The following is a 19,209-nucleotide window of genomic DNA, read 5'->3' as shown; positions in this document are numbered from 1 at the left end:
GTTATCATAGCTTTAGACCCAACCATCTTCTCTTGTCGCATCTGGTGATTGCCATTATATTACCTTCGGTTGTCTTCTCGACTGTAGAATAGAGATGTGAGCGAGATGACCTTCCCCGATCTTGAACACGAAATGCCCTCTTTAAGTTTTGGGCGATGTTATTAGCTAGAGGAAACACGTAGTGGTGGACATATCTGATGGACAAGGGAGGTGCAACACAGATATGCTTATTGCCGATCCCAATGGCCAAACCCACCCATCTATGTATGCATGTATCCCTCACCATCCCAATTAGCAATCGAGCAACAATTCGATTGGGTTCGAGAGTGTCAAACTCAAACCGTTTAAATAAATTGAAACTTAAAACTGAACCGAACTATAAAACCATTTAAACCGATTGTTAATCCCAATCCCAGAGATGGCCAGTCCTTGGCACTTTGCTGTCATAGATCTGCCTGCATATTTACTTTCATTAGCCATGGATCTTCTTCTTCTTCTTCTTCTTCTTCTTCAAGGAACCCTCTCTCTGTGTTAAAGCAGAGAGATCTCAATCTCCCCTGTTCCCAAGCCCCTGCAATCTAGGGTTCCGCCTACTCCTCTGAAAGGACCACAGGAAGAGAAGGCCATGGAAGAGCTCTACTCCCAGGAGCTCCGCACACCTCCTCTCCCTTTAGTCGCCCTCGTGGGTGTCACAGAGCTTCACTCTGTTATCTCCTCTTACTTGCACGCGGAGCCCGTTCCTATCAATACTCTTGCTCTCCCTGACTTCTCGAAAGCCTCCGTTATTGGTGGGAAAGAGAGGAAGTCCGTGGATATGAAGGCACCGCCACCTCTTCTTCCTCCATTCGGTATTCTGAAGATCGACTGGCTACGGAAGCATCGAACCAAAGTGCCAGCTGTGGTTGTTGTTTTGCTCACACGGGAGGAAATCTACGGAGATCCTTCTCAATGGTTGCAAGTCTGCAACAATCTCGATACTATTAAGTAAGCATATTGATTTGGTTGTCATTATCAAATCATTTTCTCATTGAGTAGCATAATTCTTACAAATAAAAAATATAAAAACACCAAGTTATCACCTTTATCACATTAACTGACTATTTTCTGATTGATTAATTGTTATGTCTTGAATCGAAAAACTTTAGAATTCGAAGACTTCAGGCTATACAATGTATATGCTTGTTCATAGTTTTTCCATCTGAAAATCCGAAAAACAGTGATTATTTCTTCAATAAAACACCATTACAATTAACCCTGCTGTATTAGCAAAGGTAGGCCATCTTATGGCTATTGATTCACAGAGAAATTGATTGGTTTTACTGTGTGTCCCTAGTTTTTTGTTTAATGGGTTCATCTCAAGAATATCACTATTGAAATGCCATGTTGGATTTTCTGGATATCACAAGTTTTGCACACGGTTAGGACTGTTCAATTATTTAGCTGAAATCCCTTTTCCAGTTTATTACAAATGATTATTCGATTAGTCGGACAAAAAAGCATGCCGGTAGAAACGTTGGCTATGTTTTGTAATCATTGGTGTTATGTACGTGGGAAAATTAAGTCCCAAATATTTTATGTTGATTTGCATGCGAAAATTGGAAGAAATCCAAGAATAGGGAGTTATTCTTCGTCTATTTCTTCATATATCAGCTAGTCTAAATTTTAGCTTGTCAATGCATTGTTGAAAGAGAGTTTCTAGCAAAATTTAGTCGATGAATTCCGTTGATAATGCAATACTGGTTTTCGTTGCATCTCATCATATATATGCAACAAATAAGATGGAGTTTCCTACTAGAATCTCACTTAAGATATGGTATGCATTTGATGCATAATCTGGTAAATGTGCAGACGATTATAAAAAAGATAAAAGTGACTTAAATTGTATCATTCTCATTCTACTTATGCAGTTGACAATCATCCTATATGTGTACCACCGTGATTTCCATTGGAATCCAATAGGTGTAGATTGATTGTATAGTATCTAGAACATGGAGAACTGAGGTGGGGTAAGGAACTCTCTCAAGAGAAAGCTAGGCATTCTATTGGGAAGTTTCCATCTGAAGTTACCCTCCATATATCTTTGATGTCTCCTTGATCTGCTCTAGATTTCTTACTTCATAGATATTAATGGTCTCCTGGCGACATTTTAGTGATCTTGGCAATGGGACCAGTCTTCTTGAAATGAAGGGTTGTGTGGCTTCTTTGAAGAACTTCACGATTATTATCATTATTAGTATCTCTTTTTTAATAACCTTTCACGACATGGTGATGTAATTTCGTTATAGTATCCAAGGTATCTCCGGTTGATTCATTCCCTGATAAACACTAGCTTGTCAAGCTCACGTAGAATGTTGGATGATACCCACATCTTATCAATGATTTTCTTCATATTCTACAGATATGCAGCATGTATCTAAGTTGTCTGATCAACCCATCCTCTACCAATTCAGGAAATGGTGTCAACAGTGGTGATAATGATGCCATACCTTGGTATGGTACCCTCCAACACTTCTGCGTAATTGGGGTGGGATCCTGCCTTATTAATATCACAATAGGAAGGCAGAGAAATTGTGATCCGAAGACTCCAAATGTGGTCTATAATAATCAGGGTCTCCAGTCCTCAGAGAGTCTTTGTTTGTCATGGGCCAATGTCTTTATTTTTTGAAAGATGTTGCTCTCATGGAGTTTGTAGGTTCTAACTTGGCTGTGGTCGATGGTCCAATGGGCTACAGTCCAAGTTTATAATAGAGGCCGTAAGACCTAGTTGCAAGATGTTACTTCTGGGGCAGTCTTGTAGACAAATCTTTCAATGCAACAGCTATTTTTTAGTCTACTGGTTCTCTTGGACTTATCTTTTCATGCAGCACTAGGCCACAAAGTATGATAAAATTTCAGCTTCCTATCCCTGACCCATTTGGTTTTGCATTCCCTATCCTGTTCTCTTGTTTGAGATTATGACAGGGAATGGCTCTTCAGTTTTTTTTGCATTTTCTCATCCCTGAAATGCATTACATCATCTTGTACAATGCTTGATCAATGCAAATTCAATAAAGTTGACTCTCCTATTTTAAACACAGGTACTGGCTGTTTGGGCACATTTAGTATGCATGATGTGTTATCATCTGAAAAAATGTCATGACAGTGTGTGGTTTGGCCGCATGGGTAGGTGTGATACATAAGTACTATCGCATGATTCTCATTTATTCTAATTTTGTTTCCTCCTAGATGAGGAATCTGTCTTTTGCATTCCAACAGCTGATGCATATGTTGATATTCCTAGGTGATAATTACACCCTTTTCATTTTATCTGCCTGCTAAGCATATTGAGATACATTACTATGATATGAGGAGGTATAGTTTATCAGATTAGTACGTTGGTCTTTGACGTGTGTTTTCTTATCTCAAATGATATAATATTGCTCTGACTATCTTGATTCTTCTGTCCTATGTACTCTAATATTTTATTAGAGACATCATTTCAAAAATAACATGGCTTATAGACACTGTTGTTTCATTTCTTACTGCATAATGATTTTCATACAAGCTTAGATGTATATAGATTTTTATTAACCTCTCACATTTTTATATCAATAACTAATTTTCTCTGTTTGATATGTTAGGAATGTAATACGTGGACGGAACACAAAACTAATTGTTGCTATTGTTCAACCAACTTTTCTGAGTGGTGAGCTTCATTTTTTCATTACCTCTAATCTATAAAAATGGGAACAATGGTTAGACACATCCCATTTTGTTATTAAAAAATTGCGTTAACTACATAAAGAATTTCAGAATTTCTGGGTCTGTACATTTGAATTCTAACTTTTTGCATATAAAGACTTGATTTTATGTGGCTGAATTAATGAATTGGGCGTGTTACATGTGTTCCTGTGCACGTAAAATGTGTAGAAGTAATATTTGTCAGTAGCTGTGCTAAGAATTTATCTTTAAATGTGGGTTTTGGGAAGAAATCGTTGTATTGATAAATTGATGAGGGGTTTGTTGACTTCTTATTAGTATTGTTATTTTATTATTACTCCACCCACATCAACAGGGGTGACTCCCCTAGTCCAAGAATTGGTCTATTTTTGTTTTAGGTAGAGCTACACCTTGAGTCATTAATGAACACGTCCTAGTTTGTGTCTTATGAATACTGATTATACAGGGGACTTATCAGAGGATCGTTTGATCACTTTAAGAAAGCGTGCTGATGTTGATGGCAAACATTTTATCACATTTACCAATCAAGACCAAACAGAACAAAAGCGATCCCTTGCAAGGTTGATTTAAGTTCGAAAAGTTTTTCCGTAAAGCCTCATCAGGGAAATCCTCATATTCTTTTTGTTGAACTATGTATTGCAGACTCGGTAACATCTTATCTGAGCTTGTCATGGTGTTTTACAAAGAAGAAGGTCGCAGGATCAAAGCTCGTCTTGAGAAGAGGACATTTACCTTCAACGAATTAGGTGTTCGATACAACTTCAAGGCATGTGATTTTTTCTCAGCTTATGTTGCAATTTAGTGAAGATGTATATGAGAGCATCTTGAATTTGTTTCCTTTGTTGTGCATTTGCCAAATAATTACCATGGATTACAGAATGGATGAAGCGAAACTAACTAGCGCTAGAAACATTCCTTGATAAATTCAAGGATTTACAAACATGATGAGTTACCCTGTTATTACCTGCTGGGGCAGTGTGAGAATAGTGATTATTTGCTAAAAGCAGATATTGTCTTTCAGGTCGCAGTTTATGCAGAATTCAGGAGAGATTGGGTGGAAGTACTCAAGTTCTATGAATCAGCTTATTCACTTTTGCAAGAGGTAACGTTTTGTGTACCATTGCTCATCTTGGATATGATCGTGTGCAGAATGGTGATTTCAACTACCTTGTAATGTTAAATGTTTGAGTATTCTTCTTCAAGCTCTGAGCATCATTGGACGCAACTCATCATCAATATTACTATGAACTAAATGTTCTTTACAATGGAATCCCATCTAGTTCTGAAACAAATTTGTTCAGCTATAGCCAAGTTTAAGAGTGACAAATCCTTACTTTTGAGACAACTTCAATGGAAATTCTAGAGAAGCATAATATAACCTTAATATACTTCAATGTTGTTTATCAGCCTATTTAAGATTTCAAAGGTTAACCTTAATAGTTTGCTATATATCTTTTTCCCTGCAAGGAAAAAACAATGAATCCCAGAATTCCATGGACCTGAGAGAGATAACAATGAGTTAATTTAGTCATTTTGATGAACTTTCATCACTTTCAGGTTGTGTCAGTGCCATCAGAGTTGCAATCCATACAACGGCTTGTTGAATTAAAGTCTGTTGCAGAGCTCTTGCATTTTAAAATTTCGACCTTACTTTTACATGGTGGGAAAGTAACAGAGGCTGTGAAGTGGTTTAGGCAGCACATCGATTTTTACAAGCTCCTAGTTGGACCATCAGAGAGCATTTTTTTGCATTGGTCATGGATTGAGAAGCAGTTTCTTGTTTTTGGTGATCTTTTACAGAATAGTCCAACATCTCCTATCCAAATAAAACCAACGTCATCTGCTTTACTTGACTTGCCAGTTACTGAACACGAACTCCAACCTGGATATTATTACCAGGTGTTGCGTTTTGTTCTGTTACTTGCTAAGGGTATAAAAGTATGCATCCTTTTGGAAAAGTTTCAATATGCTGGCTGCAAGCCTGAATGTAGTATTTGTGAAGGTCACAGGTAGCCGCTCATTACGTAATTGAAAGGCGTTCCGCTTTCCTGTCAAGCTCCAGCTTTTTTGATGGGCAACAAGATGAAGATCAGGAAGATGTGCTCGAAGGTCCGCCTGAAGCACTTATTCCACCCCTTTATATTGGGCAATCATCTCGGCTCCGTGGCCATGGGAACATGACTGAGGCACTGTGGTAATCAAATTTCAATTTAAATCACTCAATATTCAATGGTGTTTGGAGACTCAAACATGCTTTCTATTTTGCAGTCCTACTGACTCAGAATACTTGTATCATGCCATTAGGCAAGAACGGATATTCCCCCACTCAGCAACGGCCATTACCCACTTTAAAAGAGCATATGAGCAGTACAAACGCATACAAGCTAGCCGAATGGGATATTATATAGCTTCTGAGATGGGCCGTGAATACTTCCATGCAAGAGAATACAAAAACGCAAAGCAGCTATTTGAAACTGTTGCAGGGATGTATCGTCAAGAATCTTGGGTGGCATTACTTTGGGCAACTCTGGGTTTTTTAAGGGAATGTGCAAGACAATTAGGGCTTCTACAGGAGTACATTGAGTATTCACTAGAGATGGCTTCTTTGCCAACCACAGGTGACTATGATGAAACTGAGCAGGAGAAGAAGCTTGGTTTTACTCGGGAAGTTGGTCCTGCTGGTCCATTATCCCATGCACAGAGAAAGGAAGTCTTTATTGATCTTCTTAAGTTATTGCATGGAACACAATCGGTTCTTCCTCCCAGAGAAGGAGAGATGGGTCTAGAAGTCAAGGAATCTACTCCAGTGGTCTTGAACATAGACCTTGCTAGCCCACTTAGGGCTGTGCTTGCAGTTTGTGCATCTTTCCATGACACAACAATTAAACCAGGGGCGGTAACCTCATTGACATTGTCATTACTGACTCATTTACCAGTAGTACTTGATTTAAAAGAGTTGGAGGTACATTTCAATCAATCATCATGCAATTTTGTATTGACCTGTAACAAGGATGTAGATAATTTGGATGATCTGACACAAGAGAATGCACAAACAAAGAAAGACTATGATTTACATCTTGAACCAAATAAATGGAAGAGGTTCACCGTTGATATAATTCCAGGTACACTTTTTGTGTACTAGGCTCTTTGGGAATTCTTGGTAAATGTCTTATTTAGAAAAATTGAATGGTGATTCAGAGATGAAGGGGAGTTGAACCAAGCCTGGAACTCTCTCACACTTTCGTTAGCTAAAACTATTTTCAGCTACATCAACACTCTAATGCTTCCATTAAATATTTGCAGGTGAAAGTGGCAAGCTGGAATGTTTGACTGTCACTGCCCATCTGGGGAGGTTTGCCACTATATTTTGTCAAGTTGAAAGTCCTGCATCCCGTGTCGATGTTTTATTCTGGAAATTTGAATCTCAATTGGAGATGTTTCCCATGAAAGATGGCTCCCTTGCATATTTTGGACAGAAAATAATCCAAGTCGAGGAGCCTGATCCTTTAGTTGAATTGACATTGGAACCAATGGTTGGCCCAGCCCTCATGGGCGAGTTGTATCCCGTTGATCTCCATGTTAAGTCCAAAGGACATGCTATATATGCAGGGGAGCTGAAATTCAGCATTGTAGAGTCTTCTCCATTGCCCATTATTAGCTCACCACGGACCCCTTCTCCAGTTGAGATATCATTTGTGGAGCTTTTCACTACTGGGATGGTGCCTTTGAAAAGGGAGGATGACGGATTAAAAATGTTGGCAGGTGTATTAATGATACCTGCCATCTCATCGGAGAGTAGCTTTTCAACAAAAATATACATGAGGTGGAAAGAGGCCAAATCAGTGAATTTGTATGTGTCATTCAGCTATCAGTCGGAAACAGTAGTGGCACCTATTGATCATCCAATGACAGCCCCTCAATTTTTTGTACGAAGAACTTTACCTTTGCAATGTGAGGAACCATTTACACTTTCACATCAGTTTATGCCTCCATTTCGAAGAGATGCTTTGCTTCGAGGATTGAAACAGACATGTGGAAAACCATCCGGGAAAGCCTGCATTGCTGCAAATGAGACTAGTACTCTCATGGTCACCTTAAAAAACTCTAGTGCTGTGAAGCTGGAATTGATAGGCATAACCGTAGATGAGGCTAATGGCAAGGTTTGTTCCATTAGACCTGCAAATACTTCCAGTGCAGGAATTGTTCACTCGTTTACAAGGAATCTTCATAAAAATGATGATTCGACTTGTATGGAAGGACAAGACCACCATCAGAAGAATCTGGTCATTTCTCCTGGAGAATCCATGGCAAGCCTGTTCCACATACAGCCATTTGAAGCAAGTCCATCTCTATCCATAGGTACTGTGAATGTGAAGTGGAGAAGGTTATATACAGAGGTAGAAGACTCAAAGGAGCTGAAAACAATCGTTATGAAGACGGTTTCCTTACCTGAAGTTCTTGTGGAGCAACCTTCATTATTAACCACGTTCAACTGCCCTCCTGCTGCTACTGTTGGTGTACCATTTGATGTGTCTTTATGCATTGAGAATCGCACGGCACTAGTCCAAGAAGTGAGTTTTTCAGTGTTAGACTCTCCAGCCTTTATACTCTCAGGAGCTCACAGTGACACTGTACATATTCTCCCATATGCAAAGGATGTTATTTCCTACCGACTTATCTCTATAACTTCTGGGATGCAGCAGCTTCCTCAATTTAACCTCACTGCAACACATTATAATGCAGGTTTCCAGCAGCCTTTGTCAAGCATCCAAATATTCGTTTTCCCACCTGGGAGAGAGGTCAAATAGTGCTGATGTAATAGTAGGCCTTTAAAAGATTTTGAGAATAATGATGATGAATTCCATTTCTGACGTAGAACTAAAATTTTGATTTTGTTAGGGAGCATTTTTTATTTTTATTTCATTCAGATTCTCGTTAGTATGCTCCGATTCTTTGTATCTCGTCACTTTCATGTCATCATGTGAATTTTTGCTGTGCAACAGATGTACTTTGTTAATAGCAAACCTTGAAGGCATTTTACTGAGTGGATTGTATATATGTGTAAGGATTCAGGGCATTATTGAAACCAATGTAACAAGTTGATTGCTGTGGAATAATACAAGCAAATCAAAGCAAGGAAAAAGGCATGTTGTATTTACACCAAAGTTGAGTTAATAGAGCAAATAAGATGAGATAATCTGAGATACAGTAGCATGACGATGTATGTTATGGTCCATGGATCTGAACCACCACATAGAAGATTGCATTGTGTGTCAGAGCACGCAAGAAAGTCCCATTTACTTAGCAGAAATGTATCAAATCAAGCGTTCAATAGTAAGCCTTGACAAATGTATTTGATGTAATCAGACAAGGTCATTCGAAGTGGTTTGCCTTTATATGGAGTATACAACATTTTCATGAAAATCTCGTTTTTATGCAGAAGTAATAGAAGAAAGACACGTTAATGTCTTTTAAGATGTTAGAAAGCATATGAGATTGCTCAAAATGTGTCATCTTTGAGAACAATAGTCTTTAATAGTGGAAATGCCTAAGGTGCTAGTGAATCTTGTCATTAATGCATTGAAACATTCTAAACCTTAGACAAGATTAAATTTTTGGCCTTCAAAAGATCTCAACAATGGGCTGATCCAAGATGGAGTAGTCTTTGATGTGAGTGAAGCACCTTTCAATGGTTTTGCACAAGATAAAGAGATTAGCCTAGGTGACAAATTACAATGAAAATCGCAAACTAGTTTGCATCACTATAATGTCTAAAACCAAAAGAAGAAGGACTGATTTTATATGCATTAATATTTGTAATGTTGATGAAGACAATGTCTAGTTATGTAGAGCCATATATCTAACATATTTTGGAAAGAGTTTCAAGGAAAGTAATTTGTTGTTTCATGGATGGATTCTCCGGGTACAACCAACTCATCATCACCCTCAAGGTATATTTTCCTGACTCTAACTCAAATCAACTTTGTTAAGGAATATGTTTGAAAGAAGCCAAATAGTATCGATTTTAGTTGAATCCTATGAAATGCCAAAATTGGTTTAAACAATGCCCTATACTTGGATACTCAGTGTCCAAGGACGGTTTATCAATCGGTGTGGCTAAAGTAAAGTCAATACTACGCATGTCAGCCCCCCAAATTTGGAAATCAACTTTAAGGGTTCATGAGCTACATGGACTAAAGTCGTTGACTCGTTAGCTCATTGAAATGTTTGTAGAAAAATCTTGGTAACCAAAAGGACTCCTTAAGGGGTTCAAATGGATTGAGGAACATAATATTACTTTGAATCATTCAAGCAATGTCTTGCTAGAGCTCCCATTCTAAGTTTGTTGTCAGGCTCACATTCTGAAGTTGCCAGATTGAGATTAGATAGGCACACATACACATCAATTTGGTGGCTTTGCTAGAGTTTCCATTATTAGGTCACTATAGTGGGTTCTTCTTCATACATGTTTACTTTTTGCATCTGGAAATGAAAAAAAATGGATTTCCCCATCATGTTTGTAGTCACCAACTCAACTTGGTAGAATGAATTACACTAGAACAAAGAAAGCCCTAACAATAGTCTTCATAGTTAAGAAATTTAGGCATACTTTCTAGTGTCTTATTTCACTTCTATGTTGATCATGGAGCCCGTTTGTACACAAGGTCTGTTCAATCTTGCAAATGTCTAGATGGATTGTAGCTTTACTTGAGTTTGACTTTCAGTAATCATATAATATAGAAAGAGAAAGACAATGCCCTAGCTAACCATTTCTCATTGTTGAACTCTGGGGAAGAACCCATGGGAATAGACAATGAAGCCCCTAATTCTGCATTGTTCGCAATAGATGTTGTTCCAGAACGGGCAAATGTTGGTTTGAGCCTTCACAGAAGGACTCACATTCCTCCATTAAGTAAAGAATGAACACATGCGCACTTGCATAAACACACACACACACACACACACACACACACACACACACACACACACACACACACACACACACAAAACAATGTGAACCTTTTATAGTAATGTGATGGAACTAACATATGAGAGGAGCAGATGGCATCCTCTAGAGATGTGGGCTTGATCAGGACATAATCGTCGTGATTGAACACACACAATGGTAGAGAACGACATTTAAACCCGGATGTTGCTTCTAGAAAAATCCTCCGAGCTGGTTTACGACAATGGAGCTACTTTGAAGGATATATATGCACAACATGTAGGGCGGATGTCAGTGCAAACGAGCAGGACCCAGATCAAATGGCAGCAAGCAAACAAATGACAATCCTGTTGGGCGGGTCGTGGCTTGGAAACCAACCATTGGAGAATGGGCAGCGGAGCGGGCATACATAGGGGCGTACTGAGGCCCGCGTGTCCGAAGCTCGTGTTTTCGAGCGGGTCGGGTAGGAGAAGATGTCAAAGTGAGGCCTACAGGGGAAAAATGTGTGCCCCTAGGAGTTCCCACAAGTATGAAGAAGAAGAGAAATATGAAGAAGAAGAAGAAAAATATGAAGAAGAGGATTAAAAAGCTCATAAGAACTTTGTGTGAAGATATTATATACATTTTTAGGTGTGAAGGATGATGGCCTTTTCTCAGGCTATGGCGGCTGCTTCACTTCCCCTGCTCCCACTCTCTTCTTCTTCTTCTTCGACAGGTTGCCTGCAGATGAAGAGGCACCGGAATCGAGCTTCCATCGCCTCCTCCCTGGGCAGCAGAGATTCTACTGCGTGTTGTAAGCCAAGGTTCAGTTCTTCCCGTGGCCTCACCATCACCACCGCCGCTCCTCCTCCGCTCCCTCACAGCCTCTCCTCCCCGTCCTCCATCTTCCATATCCATCCTCTGCGTTCGCATCATCAGGTAATTCCCTCTCTCTCTCTCTCTCTCTCCTTTAAACCCTAAGTTTTCGAGGTCTTTTGGTTGTCTAACCCCCAACAATTTTGGCCTTTTCCATCCTTTTTAACACTAGATTTCCAATTTTATTGCTGTGCCTAACCCTCATTTTCACAGTCCTGTATTTAAAAACCTATCACTGGCTCCTGCTACAGTCCCCAAATTTATTTCCATGCTTCCCTGTGTATTTGTTGGGAAAAATTTGTTAGCTTTCATGTGGAAGAGTGGTATTGACTTGTGCTTCCCCAGCAGTATTAAACCCCTAAAATATCAAGTAATATACTATCTCTAACTAAAGGCACATTTTCCTTTGCTTTTAACCCTAAACATTTCCATTTCTTCTCTTTCTTTAGCCCTAGTTTTTATTCGGGGTGTGTTTTATTTCGAATGTAAACCTAAAACTCCTCCATTTCAATAACCCTAATCTTCTTCAAGGAATCTGATGCGTAACAGCGAATTGAGACAAGAATCCAAGCTGCCTGGACGAGACGATCAAGCAACCAGCCCAAGAAGACAAAGAAATCATGGGGACAGAGGGTGGACAAATATATGCGGCCATTCATGTTGGATATCAACGTCTCTAGGAGATATATCTCTGCTAAAGTTATGCACCGCGTGACATCGAAAGTCGTCTCTGTTGTCTCCACCAATTCCAAGGATCTTCGAGATTCTTTGCCGATCTTGAACGATTCGAATGCATGCAGAGTTGTTGGGAAGCTCCTTGCCGAACGTGCAAAGGCATCGGATGTCTTTGCTGTTACATACGAACCTCGCAAGAATGAGAAACTAGAAGGAAAGCTAGCCCTCATCCTTGATACCATCCTTGAAAATGAAATAACACTTGTATAGTCTTTCTTAAAGTCTTTAAATTAAGCCTAAATTCAAAACTCAGATTCAAAAAATCTACATAGCCAAAATTTCTATTGAAACTTACGGAGATTCCCATTGAGAAATGGCCTTTGCATGTAATTCTTTGTTTCTTTCCTAGATTCCAAAATGTGTTCCAACCAGATATTACGCAAAAAATATAAAGGTAAGTAAGCTAAATGTCTGTTTTGGTTGTGATTCTGCATTAATGCAGACAATCTATGTGTTATCGATGGAAAAGGATAATACAGCTACCATACAAGCTCTTTCTTATATAGACTATTCTTTTCGTGAAAGCAAAATATATAATTTAATCTGCCCCAAAACAGTAAAAAAATGGCTACTGCTTTATTCAGGATAATACTGTTTGAACTTTTTGAGAGGCATCAATGAAAGAAATAATTGGAGGGAACAAGAAAAAAACATGCCAGCAGCAATCAGCTAGAGATATATTATGTATTAATTTACGAAATTAAGGTATAAATGCTTGTTCTACCTTGAGTTATGAAGACCAACAAAATGCTTACTATATAACATTTAGGGCTTGCAATTTAGCTTGCAGCCATGGCAATACCATGCTTGTCAAAGTGGTAATTCAATGCTGCATAGTGAGTCTTATGTGTCGTAGACAGAATTGCTGGTTACTTTATGTTTAGGACTTGCAATTTGACTTGCAGACATAGCAATACTGTGCTTATCAAAGTGGTAAATGAAACGCTGCATAGTGTGGTTTAGCTCTATTCTTTCTGTTAATGGTTTATATACTACACTATATTCTGCATTACTGCATTGTGAATATTCATCATCTATGCATCATGTGAACAGAACAAGTCTCTTTAATATGCATTACTACACTAGGCAACATGGAGTTGAGCATTGATGAATGAAAAAATAGCAAACGTTTACACACAATAAAAGAATAATAATGAATTATTATTGGAATAATGGGTGGCATATATGACAAATGGGTTTAAGGATACTTGAGACATACATGAGTTGGACTCTCTTTGACGGTCCACACTCTTCTAATCCATATTTTTAAAGTGAGAGATAGCTATGAAGAATAGTTTTTTTCCTATCCTATTATGGTGTTCTGTTCCCTCGGGAGCTGACAATGCAATGAATGGAATGACAGCAAAAAGGATCTACTTAAGAGGGATAAAAGAATTGTTTTACTAGATTGTGTGGTTTTAATCTGAGTTAGTGTCATAGAAATCACTAGGGTAGGGAGACATTGAATCAGCTTCAAGAATCTGTACAACTTTGTTCATGGAGGGTCTCCCTTCAGGAGATGATGAGACGCATGAGGTTGCAAGTAGAAGTAAGGTTTCCAAGCTCTCCATTGGTGCTTCCTCACATGCAGGGTCAAGAACATCGGCATAAGAGTTAGCCCTGATGAGCCTTTCCATCTGCACATGTATGTAGTCCACTTGAAGTTGATCAGAATCATTCATACACAAATCATCATACCAATGATGTAACTACATATGATTAGTTATTAAAAATTAATGCTAGATGGGGCATCAAGATATGAGTACGTATGTGGTTGAGAATTTAGAGTAAAAGTTGGCTGAGAAAAGGTCTTACCCAACCAGCCAAACTCATGCCTAACTCTGCATACGGTAATTCTGTCGGTCTCTTCCCTGAGATCAACTCAATCAATAGTACACCATAGCTGTATACATCTGTCTTTTCAGTTGCTATACCACTTTGCATGTACTCTGAAACATGGCATAGTTAGTCAGTTGGTTAGTTACTCTCTGGGATGCATCATAACTAACAGAATGCAAGACAGAGGATAAGAATAAGATATCACATAACATGAAAATTTACTTAGAAAGAGGAATGATGAAGGTTACCAGGAGCGAGGTATCCAAAAGTACCAGCGAGGACTGTTGTGGCAGGGGTTTCAGCCTCTTCCAATAGTTTTGCGAGTCCAAAGTCAGAAACATGTGGTTCAAGATGCTCATCAAGAAGAATGTTGCTTGATTTTATGTCCCTATGGACTACTCTTGGGCAGCAGTCATGGTGTAAATAAGAAATCCCACGAGCTGCCCCAATTGCAATTACCACTCGCTCTGCCCAAGTGAGAGGACGTATGTCTGGCCTTCGATCTATATATCCATCATTCACATGCAATCAGAACGCCATATGAGAAGGTATGGGGGCCATCTTCTAACCACAATATGCTTAAAAGTATTAAGATCATCACTTTCTTTTTGTCATGTTCATCTACATTGTAGTTTTAAGCCTACTCAATTCATTGCTTTCTATAAGCAAATATAATGCAAGAGACGGCTTTTACAGCATATAGATCCTCATAGCCATGGAATGTAAGCCTAAGCCAATGAAGGATCATTGCATTCTTTGATGTGCTCATTCATATACATGTCGTATTAAGCTATTGTGTATGTTCAAATTCATCTCATTCCATATATAAGAAAAAATATATATATTAAGCTATTATTAAAGCACAAATGTAATGCAAGGGAAAATCTTTCATAGCCAGACTTACCATGGAGTAAGTTCTCCAGATTGCCATTTGGTAAGAAATCATAAATAAGCAAGTTCATAGAACAAGCACTGCAATATCCTCTTAAATTAACAAGATTTCTGTGCCTAAGTATTCCCAGAATTTCCAACTCCCTTTCGAAAATGCGTTCACATAATTTCCCCTGCTTCTCTATCTTTTTTACTGCAAACACATTGTGGTCATCCATGACCAGTTTATAAACTGTGCCAAAACCTCCACAACCAATTACGTTAGTGTCATCTAGCATCTCAATCTTCCTCATAATTTCCTTGGATGAGAAAGGAAGGTCCCCATGAAAAATATTTAACTTGAGCTTGGATTCTGCAATACAAACAGAGCAAACAGAGCAGATTAATGTAATGTAAGATGACAAATCATATGGTTTGTTCATTTGGAAAAGGATGGTAAAGTTTTTTTGCTTGACAATATACCTGTTGAGACCACCACTGGTTTTAAAATATCCTCTCTGTTAACCTCTCTCTTATTATACAAGAAGTAGCCCCCAAAACATACAAGAACAAAGGCAAAAGAGAACCCCATTGTGCTTACTGCACCAATGAGAAGGCTGTTGACATAGCTCGCTGATTGTTTATGATCTGTGGTATACCATTTCGAATTTGCATATAAGTCTAGTTTTCTTGTTAGACATCTACAAATGCATAAAGTTAGATAATAGAGAGACATGCAACAAGAAATTTACCAGAGTTTATCTTGGAAACAGAGGTATTTGTATCCTTCAAATTAGAAGAATCTGACAACTCACTCTTACAAACTGTGTTTAATTGATCACCACATAGATCTAAATTGCCAAGGAACCTGCAGGGACTTCCATTGTCTTATACATCCACATGGAGATATGCATACGTATACATTCTACACTTGTACACGTATACGCATAAACTTAGAGCTTGTATAAGCATAAATACACTTTGCATTTGTATACATAAACACACTTGGCACTTGGGTTTACAAACCTACACACATTAAAGAACATGAATGAAAGTTATCATGTCACTTACGAAGCACTTGAGAAGTTTCTAAGGACTCCATCCTGTGGTATCTTTCCAACAAGCAAATTTGTTGAAATATTTCTGCACACAGTCGATTTTCAATGAGAAAAGTGTCGAAGCATGAAAGTCAAGATACACAAACACTGATGACGTTTCAGTATCCCTCAGTTCAGATGCAATTTCCTATAAGATTATCGATATCAGAATGTAGTAGAAATTGATATGATATTTCCCGCAACAATTTTGTATGCACTTAATGGACCTCTGGGCTCTCACATGGAGTTATGTGGGTGGTAGAGCATGTAAAGTGAAAAATCCAATGTGACAGAAGAAGCCAGAGCAAAATTCCTTTGTATTTGTATGCATAGAGTTGGAATTGGTTCATACACTTCAGAATCTCTAGGACATAATTTAATTAGCAATTTTGAAACATACATATATGAAGAATCATTATATATTGCAAGATAAACCTGACAGTCACAATTCTTGTATTAGATGTGCCCTGAGAATTACAAAGTGTATGCATACATATAGAACCTTAAGCAGATATCATTTATTTCCCCCAAAACATACAAGTATTTTAGCTTGTTGAGGCCACCTAGTGATGATGGTATTGTACCACTGAAGGTATTTCCGGAGATATCCCTGTAGATATATAAACACGACACATATAATGTTATATGGAACATGTAGCTTTTGCCATGAAATATAACACCTGTTAACACACTGTTTTGACAGAAATGAAGAAGCAACTTACAAAATAATGAGATTTGGAAAGTATCCAAGCTCTTCAGGTATAGGGCCACTTAGAAAGTTAGATTGCAAATATCTGACATCAGATAAAATGGAGGAAGAAAATTAAGACAAAATAATAAATAAAAGAAGAGTTTCCAGGGCTATATTGGAATGAAACACAACAATCCCCATTAAGGAGGTCATGAACATATGCTTACAATGCTTTCAACTTGCTACAATTGTGTATCTCAATTGGGAGGGCTCCATATAGATTGTTATCATGCAAGCTCCTGTGGTAGGAAAATAAATGAGTTAGAAGAAAAGGAATGCATTATAGACATGTTTAAAAGTATTATAGCAAGAGAAGATATGCTTACAATCGCCGTAACCAATGAAGCTCACCAACAACAGGGGATATTTTGCCCCATAGTCTACTATACGGTAAATTCCTGTCATTAAAAGAAAATTATCATCACATGTCTTTAGTTCATCTCTTTATCCCTACTGGTGCTGAAGTTTATGGGGGAAAAGGAGTTCTTTTTTTAAAAGAAAAGACGTGATGCTGCTGTCCTTACAATCCAATGACATGCTTCTTCGGGTTGCACGAAACACCCTTCCAATGACATGGATCCTCATCAGAAAACCTCCAATTGTTGAGAATGCCAAGTGAATCATGTAATCCATCTTTAAAAGCAAGTAGAGCTTCACCTACATGATTAAAACAAAACACATTTAATCGTAGGTGCATGTTTCATTGATTTTCGATGGAAAACTAACTAAATCCTCACAACAAAACCCAATTCTCATGAGAATTGACAGCAAAACAGAACTGGTTGGATCGGGTCCTCTGTTTTTCTTACACTTTGCAGTTCTTTAAATATAGACATGATAGTGATAACATTCTAATAGATATATAATGGAGTCCAGTCCTAAACATATATGTTTTGATACATAAAATCACAACCAAAGGAAGTACATTCATTACCCTCTTGGGTTAAGGCAGAAGCAGGCAATTTGTATGTTGTGAGGATATGCATGGATAAGAAGAAGAAGACACAGAGAAGTGGTATATGGGGCATATCACTGCACATGAAGCAAAATTTATGCGTGGCAGAGCTTCTATTAATCTTCTTGACTTCCATGCCAAGTAGTGCATTACAAAGCATAAGGAATGATGCCCTGCAGAGAGGAGATAGAAGACGAAGAAAGAATTCTACTCTTTTAGGGCAATGAATAATACAGATACAATTAGTTCCTTCTTATTCTTTGGGAGTGGCATGGTTGTAGTAGATGGGAATCACTCAATTTGGGGGAAATTCTGCACATAAAAACAGGCATAAATAAAGACATATCTAGCTAGCTAGCCCAGCTATGTATATGTATATGTACATATAGAAGAAGCTTCTTCTATCTATATGTATCTTATAGTAGTAGTAGTAGTGTCTTCTTCTTTTTGTTTAGGCTTTTTGCTCTCTTCGGCTTCTGGTTTTAGAGGGGGCAACACCAACAACACCAATACAGAAAAATGCTGCCACTATAGAAAAATGCAGTGACTATGTGGGCCAAAAAGTTGTGTGTACAGAGAGAGAGAGAGAGAGAGAGAGAATAGTCATGACTCTGTAGCAAAAGACCCTGTTGTAAATTGCAAGGAAGGAAAAAAAGCAGAGACACAGAGAGACACAGAAAGAGAGAGAGAGAGTGAGAGAGAGAGAGAGAGAGAGAGATATGGCTACTACATCATTAATGAAGAGAAAAAGGGTTAAAAATACATACAGTAGTACTACAAAGCTACTCTGCTCCCTTATATCATTTCTTTTGTTCTGTCTCTCTCTGTCTCTCTCTTTCTCTGTCTCTTTCTCTCTGTGCCTTCTGTGTGTGTAGATACTAGAGAGAGAGAGAGAGAGAGAGAGAGAGAGAGAGAGAGAGGGAAGGAATCTATCCGAGTAATAAATGAATAGGAAACAGAGTAATGCGGAATCGACGGTCAGGAATGGAGGATCCGACGGTAGGTAGGCCCTGCCCCATCTGAAGAAATATATATATATATATATATATATATATGTATGTGTATGTAATTTATTTATTTAATTAAAGGATTTTCTTGAGATCGGATTAAAAAAGAAAAGAACAGAACAGAACAGAAAGAAAGAAGAAGCAGAGCAGAAAAAGCCCACAAAACACAGAAATCCATCCATTCATCCATCCATCCAATCAATCAATCAATCAATCCGTCAAATCCTACGGCGAGGAGACGGTCGGACGCCATCGAAGATCAAACGGTCCTCTGCACCCCCTCCCTCCCTTCACAATATACCTTAATAATCATAATAATTATAACACTAGTATGTAATCCAGAAAGCAGAACAAAGTAAATTAACTCTGTGGATGTGAAGGCCGATCCCTGACCAGAAATTAGATAAAATTTGGATTGGAATTTGGATTACTAA

General features: G+C 38.3%; 3 protein-coding genes across 5 annotated transcripts; 2 read left to right on the top strand and 1 right to left on the bottom strand.

The window, feature by feature from the left end:
• Positions 1-493: 493 nt before the first annotated feature.
• Positions 494-8,647, top strand: LOC147854471 (trafficking protein particle complex subunit-like protein). The gene is made up of 9 exons (XM_087331084.1): positions 494-984; positions 3,621-3,685; positions 4,166-4,280; positions 4,363-4,486; positions 4,742-4,822; positions 5,278-5,619; positions 5,730-5,914; positions 5,989-6,842; positions 7,024-8,647. Exons 1-9 carry the CDS (start codon positions 626-628, stop codon positions 8,526-8,528), a joined length of 3,630 nt encoding a protein of 1,209 aa, XP_087187210.1. The 5' UTR covers positions 494-625; the 3' UTR covers positions 8,529-8,647.
• A 2,658-nt stretch (positions 8,648-11,305) lies between these two features.
• On the top strand, positions 11,306-12,664 carry LOC147854470 (uncharacterized). 2 transcript variants are annotated; one of them, XM_087330897.1, is made up of 2 exons: positions 11,306-11,584; positions 12,071-12,664. In XM_087330897.1, the coding sequence occupies exons 1-2, from the start codon at positions 11,306-11,308 to the stop codon at positions 12,464-12,466; spliced, it is 675 nt and encodes a 224-aa protein (XP_087187023.1). In that variant the 3' UTR covers positions 12,467-12,664. The 2 variants fall into 2 exon arrangements, with proteins under 2 accessions (XP_087187023.1, XP_087187024.1); XM_087330898.1 differs by having other exon boundaries at positions 11,306-11,592; positions 12,082-12,664.
• Positions 12,665-13,398: 734 nt separating this feature from the next.
• Positions 13,399-18,103, bottom strand: LOC147854469 (LRR receptor-like serine/threonine-protein kinase FEI 1). 2 transcript variants are annotated; one of them, XM_087331436.1, is made up of 13 exons: positions 17,748-18,101; positions 17,338-17,470; positions 17,140-17,211; positions 16,981-17,052; positions 16,785-16,856; positions 16,601-16,672; positions 16,037-16,108; positions 15,718-15,833; positions 15,449-15,613; positions 15,000-15,338; positions 14,344-14,598; positions 14,072-14,205; positions 13,399-13,893 (listed from the first exon to the last, which is right to left on the bottom strand). In XM_087331436.1, the coding sequence occupies exons 1-13, from the start codon at positions 17,926-17,928 to the stop codon at positions 13,675-13,677; spliced, it is 1,902 nt and encodes a 633-aa protein (XP_087187562.1). In that variant the 5' UTR covers positions 17,929-18,101; the 3' UTR covers positions 13,399-13,674. The 2 variants fall into 2 exon arrangements, with proteins under 2 accessions (XP_087187562.1, XP_087187563.1); XM_087331437.1 differs by having other exon boundaries at positions 13,728-13,893; positions 14,077-14,205; positions 17,748-18,103.
• Positions 18,104-19,209: the final 1,106 nt, after the last annotated feature.

The sequence above is a fragment of the Azolla caroliniana genome, unplaced genomic scaffold (genome assembly GCF_043228905.1).
Source record: "Azolla caroliniana isolate FFs.n. ecotype wild unplaced genomic scaffold, voAzoCaro1.0.p SCAF_15, whole genome shotgun sequence".
In the NCBI taxonomy this organism is placed as follows: domain Eukaryota; kingdom Viridiplantae; phylum Streptophyta; class Polypodiopsida; order Salviniales; family Salviniaceae; genus Azolla; species Azolla caroliniana.
This window is presented reverse-complemented; position numbering and strand designations above follow the sequence as displayed.

Coding starts and splice junctions, on each gene's coding strand:
- LOC147854471 (XM_087331084.1), top strand. CDS start 626: ATGGAAGAGCTCTACTCCCAGGAGCTCCGCACACCTCCTCTCCCTTTA. Junction 4,487..4,741: donor GTGTTCGATACAACTTCAAG/GCATGTGATTTT, acceptor ATTGTCTTTCAG/GTCGCAGTTTATGCAGAATT. Junction 5,915..5,988: donor AACATGACTGAGGCACTGTG/GTAATCAAATTT, acceptor TCTATTTTGCAG/TCCTACTGACTCAGAATACT.
- LOC147854470 (XM_087330897.1), top strand. CDS start 11,306: ATGATGGCCTTTTCTCAGGCTATGGCGGCTGCTTCACTTCCCCTGCTC. Junction 11,585..12,070: donor CTCTGCGTTCGCATCATCAG/GTAATTCCCTCT, acceptor GATGCGTAACAG/CGAATTGAGACAAGAATCCA.
- LOC147854469 (XM_087331436.1), bottom strand. CDS start 17,928: ATGCTTTGTAATGCACTACTTGGCATGGAAGTCAAGAAGATTAATAGA. Junction 16,109..16,600: donor CTCAACAAGCTAAAATACTT/GTATGTTTTGGG, acceptor GACTGTGTGCAG/AAATATTTCAACAAATTTGC. Junction 15,339..15,448: donor ACCAGTGGTGGTCTCAACAG/GTATATTGTCAA, acceptor TTTGTATTGCAG/AATCCAAGCTCAAGTTAAAT.